At 39.9% G+C, this 20,603-nt stretch overlaps 1 protein-coding gene across 1 annotated transcript in view; it reads right to left on the bottom strand.

The window, feature by feature from the left end:
• Positions 1–775: 775 nt before the first annotated feature.
• Positions 776–20,603, bottom strand: part of PROSER1 (proline and serine rich 1) — a 30,402-nt gene continuing 10,574 nt past the window's right edge. The window contains exons 5-13 of the mRNA XM_045014999.1: positions 17,771–17,864; positions 17,092–17,202; positions 16,281–16,364; positions 15,215–15,293; positions 11,995–12,090; positions 11,832–11,879; positions 6,045–7,800; positions 5,250–5,397; positions 776–2,466 (exon numbers count right to left, since the gene is read on the bottom strand). Of these exons, the coding sequence (XP_044870934.1) occupies positions 2,344–2,466; positions 5,250–5,397; positions 6,045–7,800; positions 11,832–11,879; positions 11,995–12,090; positions 15,215–15,293; positions 16,281–16,364; positions 17,092–17,202; positions 17,771–17,864 (2,539 nt within the window). The 3' untranslated portion in view covers positions 776–2,343. The remainder of the gene's footprint in view (positions 2,467–5,249; positions 5,398–6,044; positions 7,801–11,831; positions 11,880–11,994; positions 12,091–15,214; positions 15,294–16,280; positions 16,365–17,091; positions 17,203–17,770; positions 17,865–20,603) is intronic.

Genomic DNA, 20,603 nt, shown 5'->3' with positions numbered 1-20,603 from the left:
AAAGCACTACAAGATTAGAGATTTTACAGGCAAACTCAATGACATAATATACCATGGCCAAATTTGGATTTGATGGAAACAGGTACAGCAACTGCACTGTCTTCAATGGAGTCGCACCCACTTACACTAGATCCACATTTGGCCAATTGCATTAATGTTTCTGGACATGTACTACATATCCTAAGCCCCAAAATGGTGCAGGCTCTATGTTTGACAGTATCTATCCTCACGAGCACACAATGCTTACCTTCTAAGATATGAATTAAAACAAAACAAGAAACCTTATCTTCCTCCTCCTGAAAACTAACCAAGTGCTAGACAGTAATAGTTGTGCAATGAATTACAGTTTTGGAAAAAGACAGCTGAACCCACAAGATGACCTCAAAGAAAAATGACGCTGCTCAGGACACTCTAGAATTGGGCCCAAGCTGAAGAAAACATTGGAGACATCTCCTCTCCCAGCTTCAGTATCAAAGTGTGTATGCAGCAACTGTTCTGTCTTGCTTTGAAAGATTTTCATAAACTGATACGTTATATTTCAGACATTTGAAAACAGCTGTGTCACTCTTATTGCTGTTGACAGTGACATGCAGTTTAAAGTATTATAGAATCAAATAATGTATTTAAATACTGGTCTGATTCAGACATATTCAGCAGGATATTTGTTGTATTATCGCACTGTTTGTTTTTAAGTAACTAAATTATGTTCAGCACAAAATTCTACATTATACCATAGGATCTCTCATTTCGATTAATCTAAGATAAAACTTCAGGATTTTTTTTTGTAAAAAATTGTTTATTCAAGTGTTTTATAAACTACTAGGCAAATAGTCACTAAAGCCTTAGTGCCATGAGTGTAAACTTATTTTAAAAAATTGTGTTAAAAACTAATACAGGAATTCCCATTAATGTTTTAAAAAAGTTCGTTCACACATTGAAAGAAAATACATTACCAATGTCTTCCAGCAGAATCCATCTTTAAAAAAGTAAAACTCTAGGTGCAGAACTGTTCTACAGTATATCTTCTACAGTTTATTTTAAAATCACATGATTGCATATCATCATCTCTATTGTCTTTTAGAACTTGATCAAGAGTTTTTCTTAAACAGATGATATTCAATGATGTGTTACACACTGCCACAGGTACTACAATTATTATGAGTGCACATACTGCATTTTACTTACAAAGCAAGACCTTTCCATATGCCGTGTCATGCCATTCCTAGCCAATGCAGTTAATTACCTTTAAAATCATGTACGTTTTCCAAGGAAAAATGCTAAAAATCCATAGCCCAAATTCTGCACTCACTTATACACTTGCTACTCCATGGAATATAACCAAGTTTTGGTTACATAAGTGTGAGAGCAGAATTTGGTCCATGACTGTAAACATTCACAAAAGCCTGCAGCAAACAGTGATGGATAGGTAGTCTATGTGCAATACAATTACTTCCACTAACATAGGGGGATATTAAAGAGCATATCCTGGAGGCAAAATGAAACGTTTGTTTGCATTTCTGTAAAGAAGTGTTCCTAACTAGCTAAACTTTACTCAATGAAAAGTAACTAGTTCCTATCCCAGAATACCGTACAGCATCACTGTCTGGCTTTTTTCTGTTCTGACTCAGATAGAGGAGTATTCAGTTCAGCAGCAGGTCCACAACAATGTTTCATATGGCATTTTAAGAACCTGATCTAGTCTCCCCTCGACATACTACTGATACTAATAAAGAGTTACTCATGCATATGAAGGAGAGAATAAATCCCAAGAGCCATACATGGACCTTGATCTGTGCACACAACTCTTACTGATGGTAATGAGAGATGTGCATCTACACTAAGGATTGTCTACAGCTTTAAGTGTCTAATTTCAATCTAGATGTTCTTTCTACATTACCACACATACCATACAAATTTGAAAAGAATGATGGGTGAAAAATACCACATACTATTTAGAATACCGTTTTCCACATACTGTTTGGCGGCCAATTGTTCTAATTATACAGGAAGTCTGTGTTTAAAGGGCCTGGTCCTATGAGGAACCAAACACCCAGCTCCCCAGCTACAGAGGAAGTTGAGGATGTTCAGCACATCACAGGATCACATCCCAAATTGTTTAAAAGCGAGAGTAATCATGGATTTGTTTGTAATATGACACAAGAACAGTTTCCCAGAAGCTCTTCACTCTCGTCTTGCTTCTCTGTCCCAATTTCTGGGCCAGATCATGTCCCCATTGAAGTCAATGTGTATTTTGCCATCGACTTAATGGCAACAGGATCAGGCTCTGTCAAGCCACCACTTCAGTCTTCAAATATGTCTTGCTTGTCAAGAAAAAGATGATATTTATTGCCATCCACTCTGGGGTAGACTTGTCTGCAGTGAAAATGGTGTTCCGGGTGCAGAGGGATAGCTAGTAAAACCATCAGGCTGAGCTGGATAGTTCTCTAGAGCTGAAGCTGAATGTGCCTTCAAGACAGAGAAAACAAGCAGGTTAGGAGGGAACTTTTAAAAAAGCAAAAAGCCATGCAGAGAACTCTTCCTGTTCGTGATATACAGAACTTTTAACAAGAGACATTTCAGAAAAATGGGTGTGCTGCAGAGGAGGGAGACGGGAAGGAAGTATATCTAAGTGTAGGCGGTTCTTTAGCAAGCCCTCAAGGATTGAACTCACAACGCTGGGTTTAGGGGACCAATGCTCAAGCCACTGAGCTATCCCTCCCCCAAAATCTAAATCTCAATCTTCCTTGCTGCAGATTAAGCCATTATTTGTTCTACCTTCAGTAGACACAGAGAACAATTGAGCCCCATCCTCTTTATGACAGCCCTTAACATAATTTGAAGACTTTTCGGGTCCCGCTCCTGGTCTTCTTTTAATATACAGAGTTTGTTGGGGGGGGGGGGGGGGGGGGGGGTTAGCCTTTCCTCAGAGATCAGGTCCTTTTACCATTTCTGTTGCTCTCTTCTAGACTCTCTTCAGTTTGTCCCTATCTCTCCTGAAGCGTGATACCCAGAACTGGACACAGTAGTCCAGCTAAAGCCTCATCAGTGCCAAATACAGCGCGACAATTGCCTCCTGTGTCTGACATAAGATATTCCTGGTAATACACCCTAGAATTATATTAGCCCTTTTTGCAACTGAATCACATTGTTGATTCATATTCAATTTGGGATCCACTGTAATCCCCAGATCCTTTTCTGCAGCACTACTGCTTAGCCAGTTATTTCCCATTTTGTAGTTGTGCATTTGATTTTTTCATTCTAAGTGTCATATTTTGCACTTGTTTTTATTGTCTTGTTGATTTCAAGACAATATGTCACGTTTAGTTTGAATTCTAATGCTGTCTTCCGAAGTGCTTGCCATCTCTACTACATTTTTATAAGCACACTCTCCACTCCATTACCCAAGTCATTAATGAAAATATTGAATAGTGCCCTAGCCAGGACAGACCCCTATGCTCCCCCCCCCCATACATCTTCCAAGTTTGACAGCAAACCATTGATAACTACTTCGAGTACAGTCTTTCACCCAGTTTTGCACACACCTTACAGTAATTTCATCTAGACTGCATTTCCCTAGTTTGAATCTGAGAATGTCATGTGAGACTGTATGAAAAGCTTTAGTAAAATTAAGATATCATGTGTACAGCTTCCCCGCACCCTGTCAAAGAAGGAAATTAGGTTGGTTTGGAATAATACCTTCTTGACAAATCCATGCTGACTATTCCTTACAACCTATTATCCTCTACCTGCTTATAAAAACCCAATTGTTTAATAATTTGTTCCAGTATCTTTCCACGTATCCAAGTTCAGCTGACTGGTCTATAATTTCCCCAGGTCCTCTTTGCTCCCCATTTTAAAGACAGGTACTAGATTTGCGCTTCTCTAGTCCTCTGAGATCTTAACCATCCTTCATGTGTTCTCAAAGATAATCATTAATGGTTCTGAGATTGTTTCAGCTAATTCCTTAAGTACTTTAGGGTAAATTTCATCAGGCCCTGTCAATTTAAATACATCCCACGTATCAAAATATTCTTTAACCTGCTCTTTCCCTATTTTGGCTTGCATTCCTTACCCCTCGTTGCAAATATTAATTTTGTTATGTATCTGGCCACAATTTATGTTTTTAGTGAAGAATGAAGCACAATAGGCATTAAACATCTAAACTTTCTTGATGTTGTCCATTATTAGCTCTCCTTGCCTGCTAAGTAGAGGACCTACACTTTCCTTTGTCTTTCTCTTGCTCCTGATGTATTCATAAACCCTCTTCTTATTGCCTTTTATGTTCCTTTCTAGGTGTAACTCAGGGTTACGCTACAGCCACTACAGAACACTAGGAAAGCAGTCTGATTCACAGAGATGGTAAAGAGGGGTGGTTTTCCAGATGGCTTCATTTGAGACTGAGATTTTAAGAAGAGTTTCACTAATTTTCTAATCTTAAGTCTTCCTTCACAACCTTATTGTATTTTTAACTATGATCTACATTTAAGTTATACACCTCTACCTCGATATAACGCTGTCCTCGGGAGCCAAAAAATCTTACCATGTTATAAGTGAAACTGCGTTATAGCAAACTTGCTTTGATCCACCGGAGTGCGCAGCCCCGTGCCCCCCGGAGCACTGCTTTACCGCGCTATAGTCGAATTCATGTTATATCAGGTCACGTTATATTGAGGTAGAGGTGTAATTTCAGTGATCAAAGCATGCAAACAAGAACAATGTCTTCTATTAGTACAATATATATGGGCATAATTTTAAAATCCTGTAGGTAATTCTTTGTTCCCTTATCATTTTCCATCTGTAGATCTTAAAGACTTTACAAAGCAAACGGTTTCTCCGTCTGTAAAAACCAATGAAGCACAGATTACGTGATTTGCCTAAAATCACAACATTAGTGTTAGGAACAGAACCCAGGTCAGTGCACTAAATCAAGATACTACACATTTTACATGTCAGATCTGTCCCCTTCTTTCCTCCTCCCCATTTTTACAATGCCACCCATAAGAAAGGATTTGACACATCCATAGCCTTTAGAGAAAGTCAGCTGAAGTGCCATTGATGATAGTCCTGTCCCCAAGAGCAACAGCTATCTTCAGAGAACTGGATGTTGGATTATCAGAGTGTACTGCATCAGCCTTGTAGCCAATTCTTTAAAGTAAGCTGTGCTTTCTAAAAGCAGAGATTTGATATTGAACAATTAATGCTCCAGTGGGGCCTTAAGGCAGTGAAATATCAAGACATATGCAGCTTACCTGTAGTAGCGCTGATTGCGCTGCTGCACTATGCTGCAATTCCTGCAGGGAAGACTGTGCGGCACTTTGGGTAAATCCAGGGATACCAGGCAGAGACAAGAGTCCAGGGAAAACTGTATTTCCTGGGGTTTGCAGCCCAGAAGTCAAGCTGAAATAATCAAGACATGGCAGTCATTAGGAACACTTTCAACAATATTTTATCCTAGATTTCTTATCTTGCTAAGAGGACCAGGGTTTCTAAACCTCAGTTAACTAAGTTTCCCAAACAGCACACCTAAGCTGCCACCCACACAATGTTTGCATGTACAAGCCAGGACACTGGTACACACATGCAACTTGAGCATGCAAGCCAGTATCTTGTGTGCAGTTACCTGCTTGTGCATGAATATTTTGTAGGTGAAAATGTAGTGCTGGATGTTTTTCTTAACACAGAAAAGGCTAGGATATTGTCTGCTATTACCTAAGTATGTCAATTGATACATATTTTAGACCCATTCTTGCAAAAACCTAGCATGTGGTAGGAGATGCCAAGTACCTTCAATAGGGAGCTGAGGACACTCATCACATTGCAGGATTGGACCTTATAGAAACTGGAATCCTGTACGCTAGCTGCAAAATACAGACTTGCTTCCTCATTTAAATTCTAAAGACAGATGAAAATCTGCTGCTGAAGTAACCATTTAAAATATTAAAGTACTTTATAACTGTGCCTGGAAATACCATCTATGTCTACAGTAAATAAATGTTTTGCTGAGAAAGAAATGATTTTAACCTCCTTCAGAAACAGAAACATACCCAGCCTGTGCAACAAGTGCAGAGTTGAAGTTTGAGCTAAAGGCCGAGGCAAACCCTGGCAGGACCGGAGCCGGAGATGGGGCTGTGGCAGCTGCCGGCAGCGGTGCAACTGCTGCTACTGTAGAAGATGCCTGGAGGCCAGGGAAAGAAGGGAGCGCTGGAGTGACAGTGGGTGTGTTAGAGACAGGGAAACCAGGGAAGGATGGGTTTGATGATCCCAGAGGCCCCTGGGTGACAGAAAATAGGGAGGGGACGGCACTGGACAAGTTAAGCGGAAAGGGTGGAGCAGAGACTGTTGCTGAAGCAGTGAGTCCTGAGAGAACAGCTGCTGTAGAATTCACATGAGAAGCAGACACAGATGAAGCAGTTGTAGATGGAGTGGCTAACAAAGACCCTGGGACAGTGACCGGTGGTGTAAGTGCTGGGTTACCAGTAAAAGCAAAGTTACTGGTCAGAGACGTGAAGGGAGGAAGTCCATTAAATACTGGGGCAACTGGAGCAGAGGAAGCATGTGCGGCAAGGGAAATGGAGGCAAGAGAAGTGGAGCTATTTAAGGGAGCACTCAAAGAGGAGAGACCTGATAATGCTGGATTAAGGGAACTAGGTAAACTGACTGGCACTGAAGTTGCAGAGGTATATGCACGCCCAAGTGCTGACAATCCTAGCGTGCTATGAGACGGGCCAGCCGAATGAGAAGGGCCTTTGAAGGCTGAGAGAGTAGGGCTCATGGGTTCAGTTTTGACCAGAACTGGAATACCTGTGGCAGCTGGGGCTGATGAAATCTGATGCTCGGGATTAGTAGGGCTCGCACCATGCAAAAGCGCAACAGAGGCACCACAGCTGACTGGTATAACAGACTGTGAAGTGGTTAATGGTGACTGAGTTGGCAATGCTGGGGGAGTGGAACTAGGATTGGCTACAGAGGGAGACGGAAGACCCGGGAAAATGGCCAGCCCTGGCGTGGAAGAACGTTGAGGTGTAGGTGTGGCAGATGGAGTATAACATTTGTTTACAGAGGAGGCAGGAGGCTCAGAGCTTTGATTAGCAAGAGCAGATAAAGAGGCAAGCTCACTTGTCACAGCAGAAGGTAAAGCACTGATTAATGAGGTATCATTTGATGTCAGAAATCCCTTTAAGACCGACAGAATTGGATTAGGCAAGCTAAGTGGGCCAGAGATGCTAGTGGCAGGAGAGTTAGCAATTGCAGAGGGAATGGGACTAGATATCCCTTGAGGAGTGGGGGTCAAGGACAAAGGGAGGCCAGCAAAAACTGATGACAATGGAGCAGGATTATTAACTGAAGCAATTGAAGAGGTTGCAGAAAAAGGGAGGCCAGCAAATGGTGCAGAAGCAGATGCAAAAGCTTCATTAGAGGCAGGTGTGGCACATGGTGTGGAAGAAGCTTGTGGAGCTGGCGTAGCAGCAGGGATAGAAGCCAGTCCAGAGAAAACTGCAGGAATAGGGATGGAGGTTGCACTATGAACAGATGTGACAGGAATACCAGGCAATGAAAGGGATTTGATGACAGATGGGGTTGGGGTTGAGGGCTGAGATGTATGGATGGAAGAGGAGACCTGCCCTGGGAAAACAGGAAGCACAGGGGTAGACATGCTCATCCCAGGGATGACTGCAGTGGCAGGTGCTAATGGATGGCTTATCGCCTTGACAGGGGATGGGGTAGGGACTGGAGTAGCAGCAGGTGTTGAAGGATTAGAACCATGAGGAGTAAAGAGCTGATTCGCTTGTGCAGAAAAAGCTGCAAAGAAACAAAACTGGTAAGAATACTTGAAACCGACACAAATGTTTCCATTAAACACAAATGCATCTTATATAATTATAAAATATGATACACAAGCAGTAACTAACATATGTTTGTATGTACACAATCTACATGGAAGGCTATGAAGATAAAATATAGAGATATCTACATATAGGTGATACATGCCCAGCAGTATACAGTAAGTAGACTACATGTTTCTATGTGTCTCCCTTCAACGGTTATCTATTACACGCACTAGCAATTATGTCTAAACACTCAATAGCATTTACAACTTCTTAATGGGCTAGTGCAAGAGGGAGTTTAGATCTTCAAACATGCTCCCAGAGATCTCTCTATGTAAGACAGGTAAACAGCTAATTCCTGCCCCTAACAGCTAGCAGCACTCATAATAGGATGAGCATTCTGCACTGGTACCGTTTTGCTCTCCACATGAGCTCTATATGAAGGTTTACACTAATTCTAGAACAGGCAGAATGCCAGGAATTTACAGAGGTTTGTTGGAATCCAGTCCACAACTGCAGAGTACATAATTTTAGGAGAAGATTAGTTTTTATTTTATTGGTCGGTAGATTTAATTCTTTCACTGGTTTTGATTCTGTATATCACAATCTGGACAGTAGAGGAAGTGCACTACGAGATTCACGTGTGCTACAGGTGTACTACCTAACAATGAAACCTGCCCATAAAAACAAAGTCCCTAAGAAACAGTTTGTTCCAACTGAGGATCAAACGTCCCATCTGCAACTACCAATGCACTACAGCTAACACCAAGAATTTCAGTTTCTATCAACCCTACAAAGTAAAATAAAGAGGGATGCTTTCTGGAGGAAAGCAGGAAGGCACACTACCAGATTAAATGGGAGAGAGGACACTAAATCTATGCCTGAAAGCTGGTGTCTCAGAGCTCATTATGGGTCTTGAAACTCTTACTAAATGTGAGTAGCTCCATCACCTTCAATGTGGGCATTTTCATGAGTAAGAACTATTTGACCTCAACACCCCAAAATTTGTGCTAAACTGTGTTTTAACCAATTTGGAGTGCTATGTAAATACGACGTAGGGATTGAGCCCTTTAATTCTAGTCACTTCTACAGCATTTTTATAACACCTTGCTCTCCCTATAAATGCTATCGTGTTTTGTTCCCATTACTTTTAATACAATTTCCTTGCTCCATTGTGGATTAGAAATAAGGCATGTTATAATCACTGGTCGTTTCCCTTAAAAACCAACATTTATATTTTGTTTAGAAATTAACATTTTCTGTTTAACCATCAACAGAACACTGACCCAGGAGGCAAAACTCACTGCTTCTTTAACTACATGTTATATCCTAAATTTACCTCTCCCCAATGTAAAACCTTAAGTTTTCCACCACTGAAAACTCAGCCTTAAGATCTTCGGATACTGTTTAAATTGATACAGGCAAATACTCTTAATAGTCTGAAACTTAAACATCTTAGATATTTGCAAACAAAATGAAAAAGGTTCACTTCCGTCCTTTTCTACAAAACCAAGATCTGTGCCCCATGTCCTGGACTCTCTTTCCACAACCTCATCCTGAACTCCAAGTTGAAGAATTAACTAGGGCTGTCAAGCAATTAAAAAAATTAATCGTGATTAATTGCACTGTTAAACAATAATAGAACACCACTTATTTTAATTTTTTTGGATGTTTTCTACATTTTCAAATATATTGATTTCAATTACAACACAGAATACAAAGTGTACAGTGGTCACTTTATATTTGTTTTTGATTAGACATATTTGCACTGTAAAAACAAAAATAGTATTTTTCAATTTACCTAATACAAGTACTGTAGTGCAATCTCTTTATCATGAAAGTTGAACTTACAAATGTAGAATTATGTACAAAAACACTGCATTCAAAAATAAAACAATGTAAAAGTTTAGAGACTGCAAGTCCACTCAGTCCTACTTCTTGTTCAGGCAATCGCTCTAACAAACAAGTTTGTTTACATTTGCAGGAGATAATGCTGCCCACTTCTTGTTTACAATGTCACATGAAAGTGAGAACAGGCGTTCTCATGGCACTGTTGTAGCTGGTGTCGCAAGATATTTACATGCCAGATGCACTAAAGATTCATATGTCCCTTAATGCTTGAACCACCATTCCAGGAGATGTGTCTCCATGCTGATGACGGGTTCTGCTCAATAACAATCCAAAGCAGTGCGCAGAAGGTTGGTTTTCTTTTTTGGTGGTTCAGGTTCTGTAGTTTTCACATTGGAGTGTTGGTCTTTTAAAACTTCTGAAACCATGCTCCACACCTCGTCCATCTCAGATTTTGGATGGTTCTTCAGATTCTTAAACCTTGGGTCGAGTGCTGTAGCTATCTTTAGAAATATCACATTGGTACCTTCTTCGCATTTTGTCAAATTTGCAGTGAAAATGTTCTTAAAATGAACAGCGTGTGTTGGGTCATCATCCGAAACGGCTATAATATGAAATATATGGCAGAATGCAGGTAAAACAGAGAAGAGGACATATAATTCTCCCCCAAGGAGTTCAGTCACAAATTTAATTAACACATTATTTGTTTAACGAGCGTCATCAGCATGGAAGCATGTCCTCCGGAATGGTGGTCGAAGCATGAAGGGGCATACGAACGTTTAGCATATCTGGCAAGGAAATAAATTGCAGTGCTGACTACAAAAGTGTCATGCAAATGCCTGTTCTCACTTTCTGGTGACATTGTAAATAAGAAGATGGCAGCATTATCTCCTGTAAATGTAAACAAACTTGTTTGTCTTAGCGATTGGCTGAACAAGAAGTAGGACTAAGTGGACTTGTAGGCTCTGAAGTTTTACATTGTTTTGTTTTTGAATGCAGTTATATAACCAAAAACAAATAAAAATGTACATTTGTAAGTTGCACTTTCAAGACAAAGAGACTGCACTATGGTATGTGTATGAAGTGAATTGAAAAATACTATTTATTTTGTCATTTTTACAGTGCAAATATTTGTAATAAAAAATAATATATACTTTGATTTCAATTACAATACAGAATACAGTATATGAAAATGTAGAATAACATCCAAAATATTTAATAAATTTCAATTGGTATTCTATTGTTTAATAATGAGATTAATCACAATTAATTTTTTTAATTGTGATTATTATTGTTATTATTTTAGTTAATTACGTGAGTTAACTGCAATTAATCGACAACCCTAGAATTAACTAATGATCACACTTCTTGGCTCTGACCCATTAAAGTTGGTATCAGAGAAATTTAGGTTCAAGATAGCCAAGGATTGTTGTTGGTATTCTGGTTTTCAATGAGGATGTTGTCCTTTTAATTGTATTGATTTACCTGTGTATCTGTCATAAGCGTATAACTAAGTGTGTCTTTAAGTAGCAAAATTCCTGAGCAACTACGCCTGGGCACAGAGGATGGAGACAAAACGGACAGAGAACATTTTCCTGGAATTTTTAATGTTAGCTCCTTTAACATGACCATTTTACTTTGTTTTGGTTACTTGCTTGTGTGCATAACAGAAGACAAATTCAGCTTGAAAAAAGTTCAAGTTATTTTGTTTTTAGTTTCTGCCACATAATAGGAATGGCACAAGTAGCAGCAATAAAACCTTCCCCACACACTGGATTTAAACAAGTTCCAAACTGTGAACATATTGTGCGATCAGCAAAATGGGAGATTTGAATGCACAACCACCACACTGTTACTTACATACACAAAAATCCTACTTGATCACGCCCCAGATTAGGCAAAAAGCAATTTTTTCAGCAACTGAAAAACAGTTGCTAATAATGAATTTCCGTGCACTGCATTTCTAAGAGTATTTTGCCTTAGTTGTTTGCTATATTATCTGGACAAATAGGCACACAATTAAAAATACAAAATATGAATGTTCATTCAGATTAAATTAAAAATCTTGAGGTTTAAAAATAATTTACAACTTTCTGAAAGGAATGCATTAAATTGCATCAAAATACAGCAGATTTTCCCTGAAGAGCTGCACTTTACCTTGATGATTTTGGGAAGGTTTTGCCTGATTGGAAAGGTCTTCGTTTTCTATGTAGAGAACAACAGTTATTTAAGGGCAGAACAAGTTCAGAAATAAGTTATCCATACTTACATTTAAAAACATTTGTTTATGCCAACATTTATACAGACACACATGTTTTACCTGATCCCATTTGATTAGGGGTATATGGTGGAGGAGCTGGTAAGCTTGGTGCTAGGACACTGGCCATTGGAACTAGACCGGCATTGTTGTAAGCACCTAAAAAAACCCCAAACACCACACATATGCATCAAACAAAAGTCAATAAATACAAACAGATGATTTAAGAGTGGACTAGTCAGTATTATTCTGTTAAAAGGATACTTTCAAGGCTCTAAAATGTTCCCTTATTAGTTAAAGCAAAGACACTTAACCCTCCAGGCTGCATAGGATGAGAGGCATGTGTTCCAATGTAAGTTTTAGTTAGGGCAGCTCTCTGATGGCTCATAAGACAGTGACAACGGAAGACTGAGATAAATGGATTTCTTGCTCTCTAAAGCAATCTGGGAGAGCAAAATTCTTGCCCCTTTCAATTCCATGCTGTCTTACAAGAAAAGAGATGGGAGAAAGGAAGTGATACGAAATGCATATGTGGGTCACAGTATTTATTGTTGTTGTTCCCACCCTAACAACTCCCACCCCAAGGCTGTGACAAACCTTGTTTTTGGAGGGTTGATAATAAAAAACCCACCAACACTGGCAAGGAGATTTACATGACAGAGTCCTTTCTAGGTAAATGTCATACTTTGGAACCGTCGTCCTTCAACACCTCTTTAAATGATAAGGTACTAAACTGGAATAGCAGGTGATTTTGATAGATTAGGTATAGTAAATGTTTCCTATCATTAAAATAGCTTCCTTATTTTCCTATAATGTATAGTAACTGACACACGCTGTTGTACTGTTTTAGTGCTTAGTTACTGCAGTGAAGAGGGACAGAGCTTATATAAAAATATGTATCCAGACCCCCACAAAGGGTGTGAAAAACATATACGCAAATTCACATATATAAGATACAGACAGCACTATCAACACCACTCAAAACAGGGAAAGGAGCTTTTGCACATCAAGTAACTTCTGATACGCACACTTTTCATTCATGCTACAGGTATTAAAACTCCTTGCATGACTGTTTATGGCAAAAATCTAAGGAGCAGTTTACATTCACTGAGGGTGTAGGGATATTAAAGAAGGTACTAACAGTGATTCCCCCAAGTGACAGGGACCCCCCAGTTTCACCAAGTACAAAAATCTTTTAGTTCTTCTGTTAAAACTTGTAAGCTCCTGTCTGCAGAAAATATTGATTGTATCTGTCCTGTGAAAGATACTCTATTACTATGTAAAACTTACAAACAAGTTAATTGACTTTGTTCTTGATGTAAACACTATGCTAGCCTTAAGCTGTAATTGATACAATGTAAACAAACAGACCACCCGACCCTCTGTGATTACAGGGCCGGGAGTCTCATATGAATTAACACACACCCCAAAAGTGGTGGAGACAGTAAATTAAAATATGGTTAAGATATGGAATGTATGTTGATGAATGCTTGAGGTGCATGAATGGTTAGGGAGGTGCCAGCCTAGAAAGGGAGTATCCATCGGCGGAAGAATGTGTCAAGTGGACCACCAGACAACCCCTGGAGGGTAAACTGGGATCCACCCCATCACCTGAAAGGATGAAAACCACAAACTTTGGACAGTGTAAAGCAGAGGTCGCCAATGCGGTGCCCGCAGGTACCATGGCGCCTGTGGGGGCATCTTAACGCGCCCGCGTCCTGGCCCCCGGGAGAGCACCCACCAAAATGCCGCAGCGGCATTTTGGCGAGGACGCCTCTCGATGACGACGCTTGTCGCCGACAAGCAACGTCATCGAGAGGCGTCGCTGCCAAAATGCCGCCGAAATTCAGCGGCATTTCGGCGGGTGCTCCACCGCCGCAGTGGTCCTTCGGCTGGTGCCCGCCAGCCAAAAAGGTTGGGGACCACTGGTGTAAAGCCACCAGGAATGTGCCATCTGCTGATTGAGTCAGCAACAGCAGGATGAAACAGTTCCCATAGACTAACATAGGAATTAATTCCTATAAGAATGAACTCCAAAGACTGACGACTTTGAGTCTCTGGGTCCGCTGCCAGCCTCCAGGAGCATCAGGTGCATCTGACACAGACTCGGCTCCATCCTCATGACCAAGATACCTGGCCAGTAACTTGGCATGAGCAACTTCTAGGCTGGTAACTATAACACCTATCCAGAACTTGACTGAATGATCGTGTAAATGAATATGTGTGTGTGTGTAAGGAATAAGTAGTAATAGGAATTAGTCAAACAACGTTGTTTACTTTTGCCTTTTGCTTTATTATTATATTTACAATAAATGTGGCATCTTTGCCTTATCCCTCTTAATAAAATCCTGCTGGTTTTTATTATATTGGTATAACAAGGGGACAAACACTCCCCACTGATATATACCAAAACACCTTACACACAAGTTTTGCTCATGGCTTAAAAACAGTCACGTGAAGCAAGGCTCAGTTCACTTTATTTACTAACTAATTACAATGCAGTTTCTTAATGCAGTGTAGCATTTGATGAAAGGAGCTTAAAGCAACTGAAATAAACTCACTTCTGCTTGACAATGTGGTCTTTGCCTTTAAGGATACGTCTACACAGCCTGGGGCAGCGAGCCTCTGAACGCAGGGTGACAGACTCAGACTCACAGGGCTCGTGCTACCACACTACAAATAGCTTGTCAATGTTGTGGCTCAGGCTGGAGCTCATTCTCTGAAGCCCAGAGAAGGAAGCGGGCTTCAGAGCCCAAGTTCTAGCCCAATTTGCAATTTAAAAGCAGTCTACACAGCTATATTGAGTGGGGTAGCATGAGCCCAAGTCTGCTGGCTTTGCAAAGGTTCCCTAAAGGGGACAGCATATCTTTTTCATGGCCAGATTCAAAGAACACGGCCAGCTTCCCAATAACAAACTCTGTATTGGCTTTTATGATACAGAAGTCGAATATTTATATTCAATTGAATTCTAAGAACCCCATAGTTCTCATCCTCATCTTTTCTGAAATGCATGCCGTCTCCAGTAATAAGAGATTCTATGATCAGAACGGCATTGACAGTTCTCTGAATGATGCACAAGCCGGAAAAGAAGCCAATACACTTATCATATTGGCTCTACAGTGATAACAGGAGAAGTTAGAGCTAGGACCCAGATTACACATAGGGAGCACAGTCAACTAAAAAGGTAAGTATGGTCGGAAACGTATCACCACACTAGAACCTTTTTAAAAGAAAACAAATAGATCAAATAATAGGATCAAGCTAAAGCATAAAGAAGCCTTACTTGGTGCAATAGTTGCATGTGGCCGGCATGGTGGGATGGGGTATGGAACAGGTTTGTGTGGGTTGTACGTTGCTGGGGCCTACATTAAAAAAAGTGAAAAAGCATTAAGTAATATGTTTCTCCACCAAAAAATATAGCATTTAGATGCTTAGATACTGTACAGGTCATTGTTATTTATCTTGGGAAAGAGAATTTGCTGTATCAAATCACATTGTTGACTCATTATGTTTGCTACCCTGTCTCTAAAGCTTCCAATACTTGAATGCTTCTAAAGAAGGTGAAATACTGTGTTGTAACAACATACTTGTGTAACATAGCAATAGGAGAGGGAAAAAAGGAAAGTCTTTCCTAATCCATGCAGCTTTCATGCCCTGAAGCATTGGATTCTGTTTCCCTTCTCTTAATTTGCACAACCACAAATGTAAACTATGACCATAAAATTATCCAGTCCTTAAAATAAATAAAATTAAAAATACAGCCACTAGATTGGGAAACACGTGGAAGCAGAAGTTCTAGTCATACATTTCTGCAATACTTCTCAACTCACACTGAAAACGTCAGATTCAGTACTTTGCTGTCTATTTGTTTAAAAAAAAAGTTTTATTTTTAAATCAGAAATTCAGATGTGTTGCCACCGAATAAATTTCCTCATAAAGCACCTTATTTCAGGAGTTGTGTATTAGATTTTGATGTGGAAAAGCCTCACAGCTCATGAAGCAAAGCCAGAATGGCTGGTAAAACTTCTAGACCAGGTCATGATGGAACTACGGAAACCAGCTTGGCTTTCCTTACTAGCCTAGTTGATATTGTGTCCTAGAATGCATGCATATTGTAGTGAATGGAAGCCCCTGCAGAATTTATTTCTTTATAGTTAATAAAATTATAGAAATACTGGAACACTGCATAGCATTCTTATTACAGTTAAGAAGCTTAAGTAAAGCCATCAATACTTAATGACAAGAAAGTAGAGATGCAGCTTCCTCATACTCTCTTCCAGTCTTTTTATTTTCTAGTGATATGACAACATTTCATAAGGGAAAAAAAAATCATAAGGCTTAAGACGTACTGGTTTGGATGGTCCAAGTATACGGGCTGCAATTCCCTTCCCTTCATTAGTACATTCTTCAGTCTCCTTTTTGATAGGCGTTCCCTAAGACATAAAACCCAGTTATTAAGCATTTTATTTAGAAATAAATAGGAGAAAGCAGAGATAAAGATTTTCACCTTAGTCTTATTCTGAATAATATTCAAATTCACAGCTATTCTGATAGTCTCAATTAATCACACATTCCAAAATACAGAACTGTGTTCTGGATTTGTTGCATCACAATTAAGAAAGTTCGAATTAGGCTGCATTATAACACTAGGCTTTTGTATGCAGAAGTATATTAAATAGTCACAGTTTTTGCTACACCTGGAATTCTGCATTCAATTCTGGGGTCCTCCCCACCAGAAAGACAAGCTATAAGGATTTCACAGACAACATTTAGCATAGGACATTTAAAACTGAACTAAGACTAGTAAATATATTGCAGAGACCAATCCCATATTATGTCAGAAAGTTCATCACTCTACTAATAAGCCTTTTACACCTTTAGTTTCCATGATTCTGTATAGCATGTTTGTGGTACAAGTTTTCCTATCTATTTCTTGTATAAAAGGATGTCGTACATAGAACTCTGAAGGAAAGAAATCTGAGTTCTTTTTAATTGTTCACTATGAATGGTTACTGGGCAATATATGACAAAAAATTATTGCTTTTAATTCCACTCATGCCAAGTTGTCCTCCTTTCATTTGAATGAACAGCAGTTCAGGTATACTACAGTACATCCTAAATCAAAAGCACTTTTGAAGAACGTAAGTAGACTTCACATACTGGGAAAATTCCATTTATCCGGCTTGGTTTCCCCTTGGGATAAGGGTTTCCAGGAATCATGCCACAGGAAGATATCATAGCATGAGGGGCTTTACAACCTCCTTTGGAAGCCTGCAACATAACCAAAGAAAATAGCATTAAAACTCTACAAATTCAGATAGTATTGCATTATTTCGTGTCTGAAATTCAGCACTTTTAAAAGGATACGAATTGTGATATTGAGCCTTCTTTAATAATGAATATACCTACATGGAAATCCAGATTCAAAGCTCTCCATAGCTTTGCTTACCCTGTATGTTAGTTCTTCCTTCCATCTACTCCTCCCCTATTCACTGCATGCTATATGCTCTATCCAGTCTCACCTTGTTTTGATGGCTCCTTTGGGCCCAATTCTGCTCCTAGTGAAGTCAATGGCAGGACTCAGAATGACTTTAAAGAAAGTAGGACTGTGACCCTAGTCATCTCTATCATTATCATGGCTTTTTTCCTACACAACCCTTGTGTGAAAAAGTCTTCCTCTTCTCGTACAACCACCAATTATTTGCTCTCCTCCTTCACAGACTCACTTCCTTCAGATGGTCAACCAACAGTTTCCATTAGCTATTAATTATATGGGCCCTGATCCTGCAGTGACCATATGGATGGAAATAACACAATATCAGCGAACATCTTCTAATACCTGCTCAAGAATTCTCCTGCATCTTTTCTTCTCTGACATGTTAATCCTGAACAGGTCCTCAATAAGGCGGTAATTCTGAGCATCAACAATGTTGCTACAAAGGAAACGGTTGAACAGTTACTGTCATTTCTTATACCTATCACACACACACACTATCAGGAACTAGCAGCTGAAAGCCCATGCAACTGCACAGGCATAGGGGAGCGTGTGTGTAAAAAGGAGAAAATGGCTGAGAAGTTAAAAATTGGATGGTAACAGATCATAAAACCCAGTGATGGATCAACCTGGTGATATTCTGAACCAAAAGAGCTCTCGACCGTGCTTTTAGCTGCTTCCACGACTTTACATTATCTAACCAGACATTTTAGGCTTCACAGTGATGCACAGAGTGACATTCCTAGAATATTATATACTAATCATTTTTGAATTGTGCATTATTTTGTTCAAACAGTTCTCAGTAATATATTAGTCTGTGCACAAACTATTATTAAACCTTTGCAGTGCTTGATTTCTCCCTCTTACAAGTCAAGAAATGAATTCAGTCTTACATATGCCACCAATGCTTATGTCTTGAAATAGGGTCTCAATTATTTGTAAATTAATACAATACACAGGAAAAGACAAACTTGAGTTTCTGAGTGGCCAAAACAGCCACGTTGAAAGGATGAGTAAAACCTAAGTTTATTGTCATAGTTCACATTAGCAGCTCTCACTCCGACTGATGCACAATTCTTATCACAGCAGCAAGGCTGCAGCTACCAGGCTTGGCACAGGCTCCTGCTCTCCACCATCTGGTGGCCTGGTGACAGATTCCTACAGGATCAAAGAGAACAGGCTCTTGGCAGTTACCTCCATGCTGTGGAGTGGTGATGAAACACTCCAAATGTCGCATCAAAATTTAAATAAAGAAATATACCAAACAACTATCATTTCGAAGTGCAGCATGCATTCCAATACCTGGTGTCACCGTTTTGCCTAATGATCTTGGTAGCAGCAGCCACACTGCTGTCACAGATGTTCCAGACTAGCAGCAGGGAGCGCTAATAGCAAAGAACAACTATGATTATAGTTACTTTCCATTAAAATAGATTTCTTGATAGAGGAAAATGTGGTGTAAAAGGGATCATCAGGGTACTGATCAAAGCTGTTAGCCACACATAAGCACAATGGTGTAAAATAAAAGCGGATCAACTTTAACTTTTCTTCTGTTTTGTTAGTTTGTACCACAGCCATAACATGAACTTAGTTTATTTTTTTATGGTGTTAGTATTCTGTTTTAACAGATGCTCATGTCAAGAATTTACAGACTAAGAAGTCCTCAAATAGGTTTTAACACTGTAAACCACAGTACGAGAGTCCCCAAATATAGATTTATGTTATAGACAGATCCTGGAGCAGTTGTGTTCCATCAATAATCCCAAATGTATGTTTACATAGAAAGCTTTTAAAAACTGTTCTGACCTAGCAACTGAACATGCCTATTTAAATAGGTATTTAAATACTTTTAAAAATGTGAATTATTTGCCCAAGTGTAAATAAATACTTAGGAAGCTTTTAAAATGCAGAAGGCGTTGGGTATTGAATAGATGACAGTGAGCCAATACCCTGTGTAGGAATGGCCTGATATGAGTTGTTGGACATGGGTGAGACCTCATCCCTTGGGAGAGAGGATTAGAATCTGCTGACTGGAAACAGAATATCTATACTAGATAAGATAAGGGGGAGAATACCCAGGGAACCATTTACAATGGACAAGACAACAATGGATAATATAATGCCAGAACATAAAATGAGGTAAAGAGTAGTCCTACATGTACAGTGAATGATGTACAGGGATTGGTTCCTACAATGAGACTAAGCCAATCCCAAAATGTGTGATACAATTGATAGTATATGCAATGTAATGTGTAAATGCATATAAAGGAAGAGGTTTTCTGTGTAACTTTGGATGTGTCGTATGCCCTATACCAGGGGTTCTCAAACTGAGGGTCGGGACCCCTCAGGGGATCGTGAGGTTATTACATGGGGGGGGGGGTCGCAAGCTAGGGCCCACCCCAAACCGCGCTTTACCTCCAGCATTTAAAATGGTGCTAAATATATTTAAAAAGTGTTTTTAATTTATTGGGGGGGGGTCACACTCAGAGGCTTACTATGTGAAAAGGGTCACCAATACAAAAGTTTGAGAACCACTGCCCTATACCAACCCCCATGCTTAAGTCCGATCAACTCAGCATAGCTTTGCCATGTGCCAAATAAAGGTATCTGAGTCAGACTGAATTCTTGGAGAACCAAATGGAAGAGGTGTCAGGGCAACCCAAATATACAGTTTTGACCCACCTGAACTCAATTTTTGGCATAGTTCAGTAAGTGGAAATGAGTTTGATAGGCTCTGCCAAATTCCTAAGTGTACATTTACACTACACACTCCTTATGGAGATAAGCTACATCCCCCCCCCAGTAGCATGGGTATAAACAGTAGTGTAGTCATCTAAGCAGGGCTTCAGTGTCTAGAGTAAAGACACATCTGAATCCACAGGCTCTGTACCCTACATGACTCTCTACACATCCAAGGTCTCCTGCTTCTCCTTTCTTGAGCGGGTCCTGCCCGAGGGTGCTCTTGGCCCACCTCTCACCCTGGCCCTCTAGAAGTTATTATCAGGCCCCTGCCCATGCCCCTCTGGCCATCTCAACAAGACACTTTAATAGGCTGAATGACATCCAGCTGGTCTGTCTCTGAACTGCACCCAGAAAACATCTGTACACATGCTTCATACCATCCACTTCCTTGCCTTGTCTCCTGCCCCGACACCAAGTTCCGGGACCTGCTGACACC

This window comes from Mauremys mutica, chromosome 1, assembly GCF_020497125.1.
Source record: "Mauremys mutica isolate MM-2020 ecotype Southern chromosome 1, ASM2049712v1, whole genome shotgun sequence".
In the NCBI taxonomy this organism is placed as follows: domain Eukaryota; kingdom Metazoa; phylum Chordata; order Testudines; family Geoemydidae; genus Mauremys; species Mauremys mutica.
Note: the sequence above shows the minus strand (reverse complement) of the source record. Positions and strands in the feature narration are given on the sequence as shown.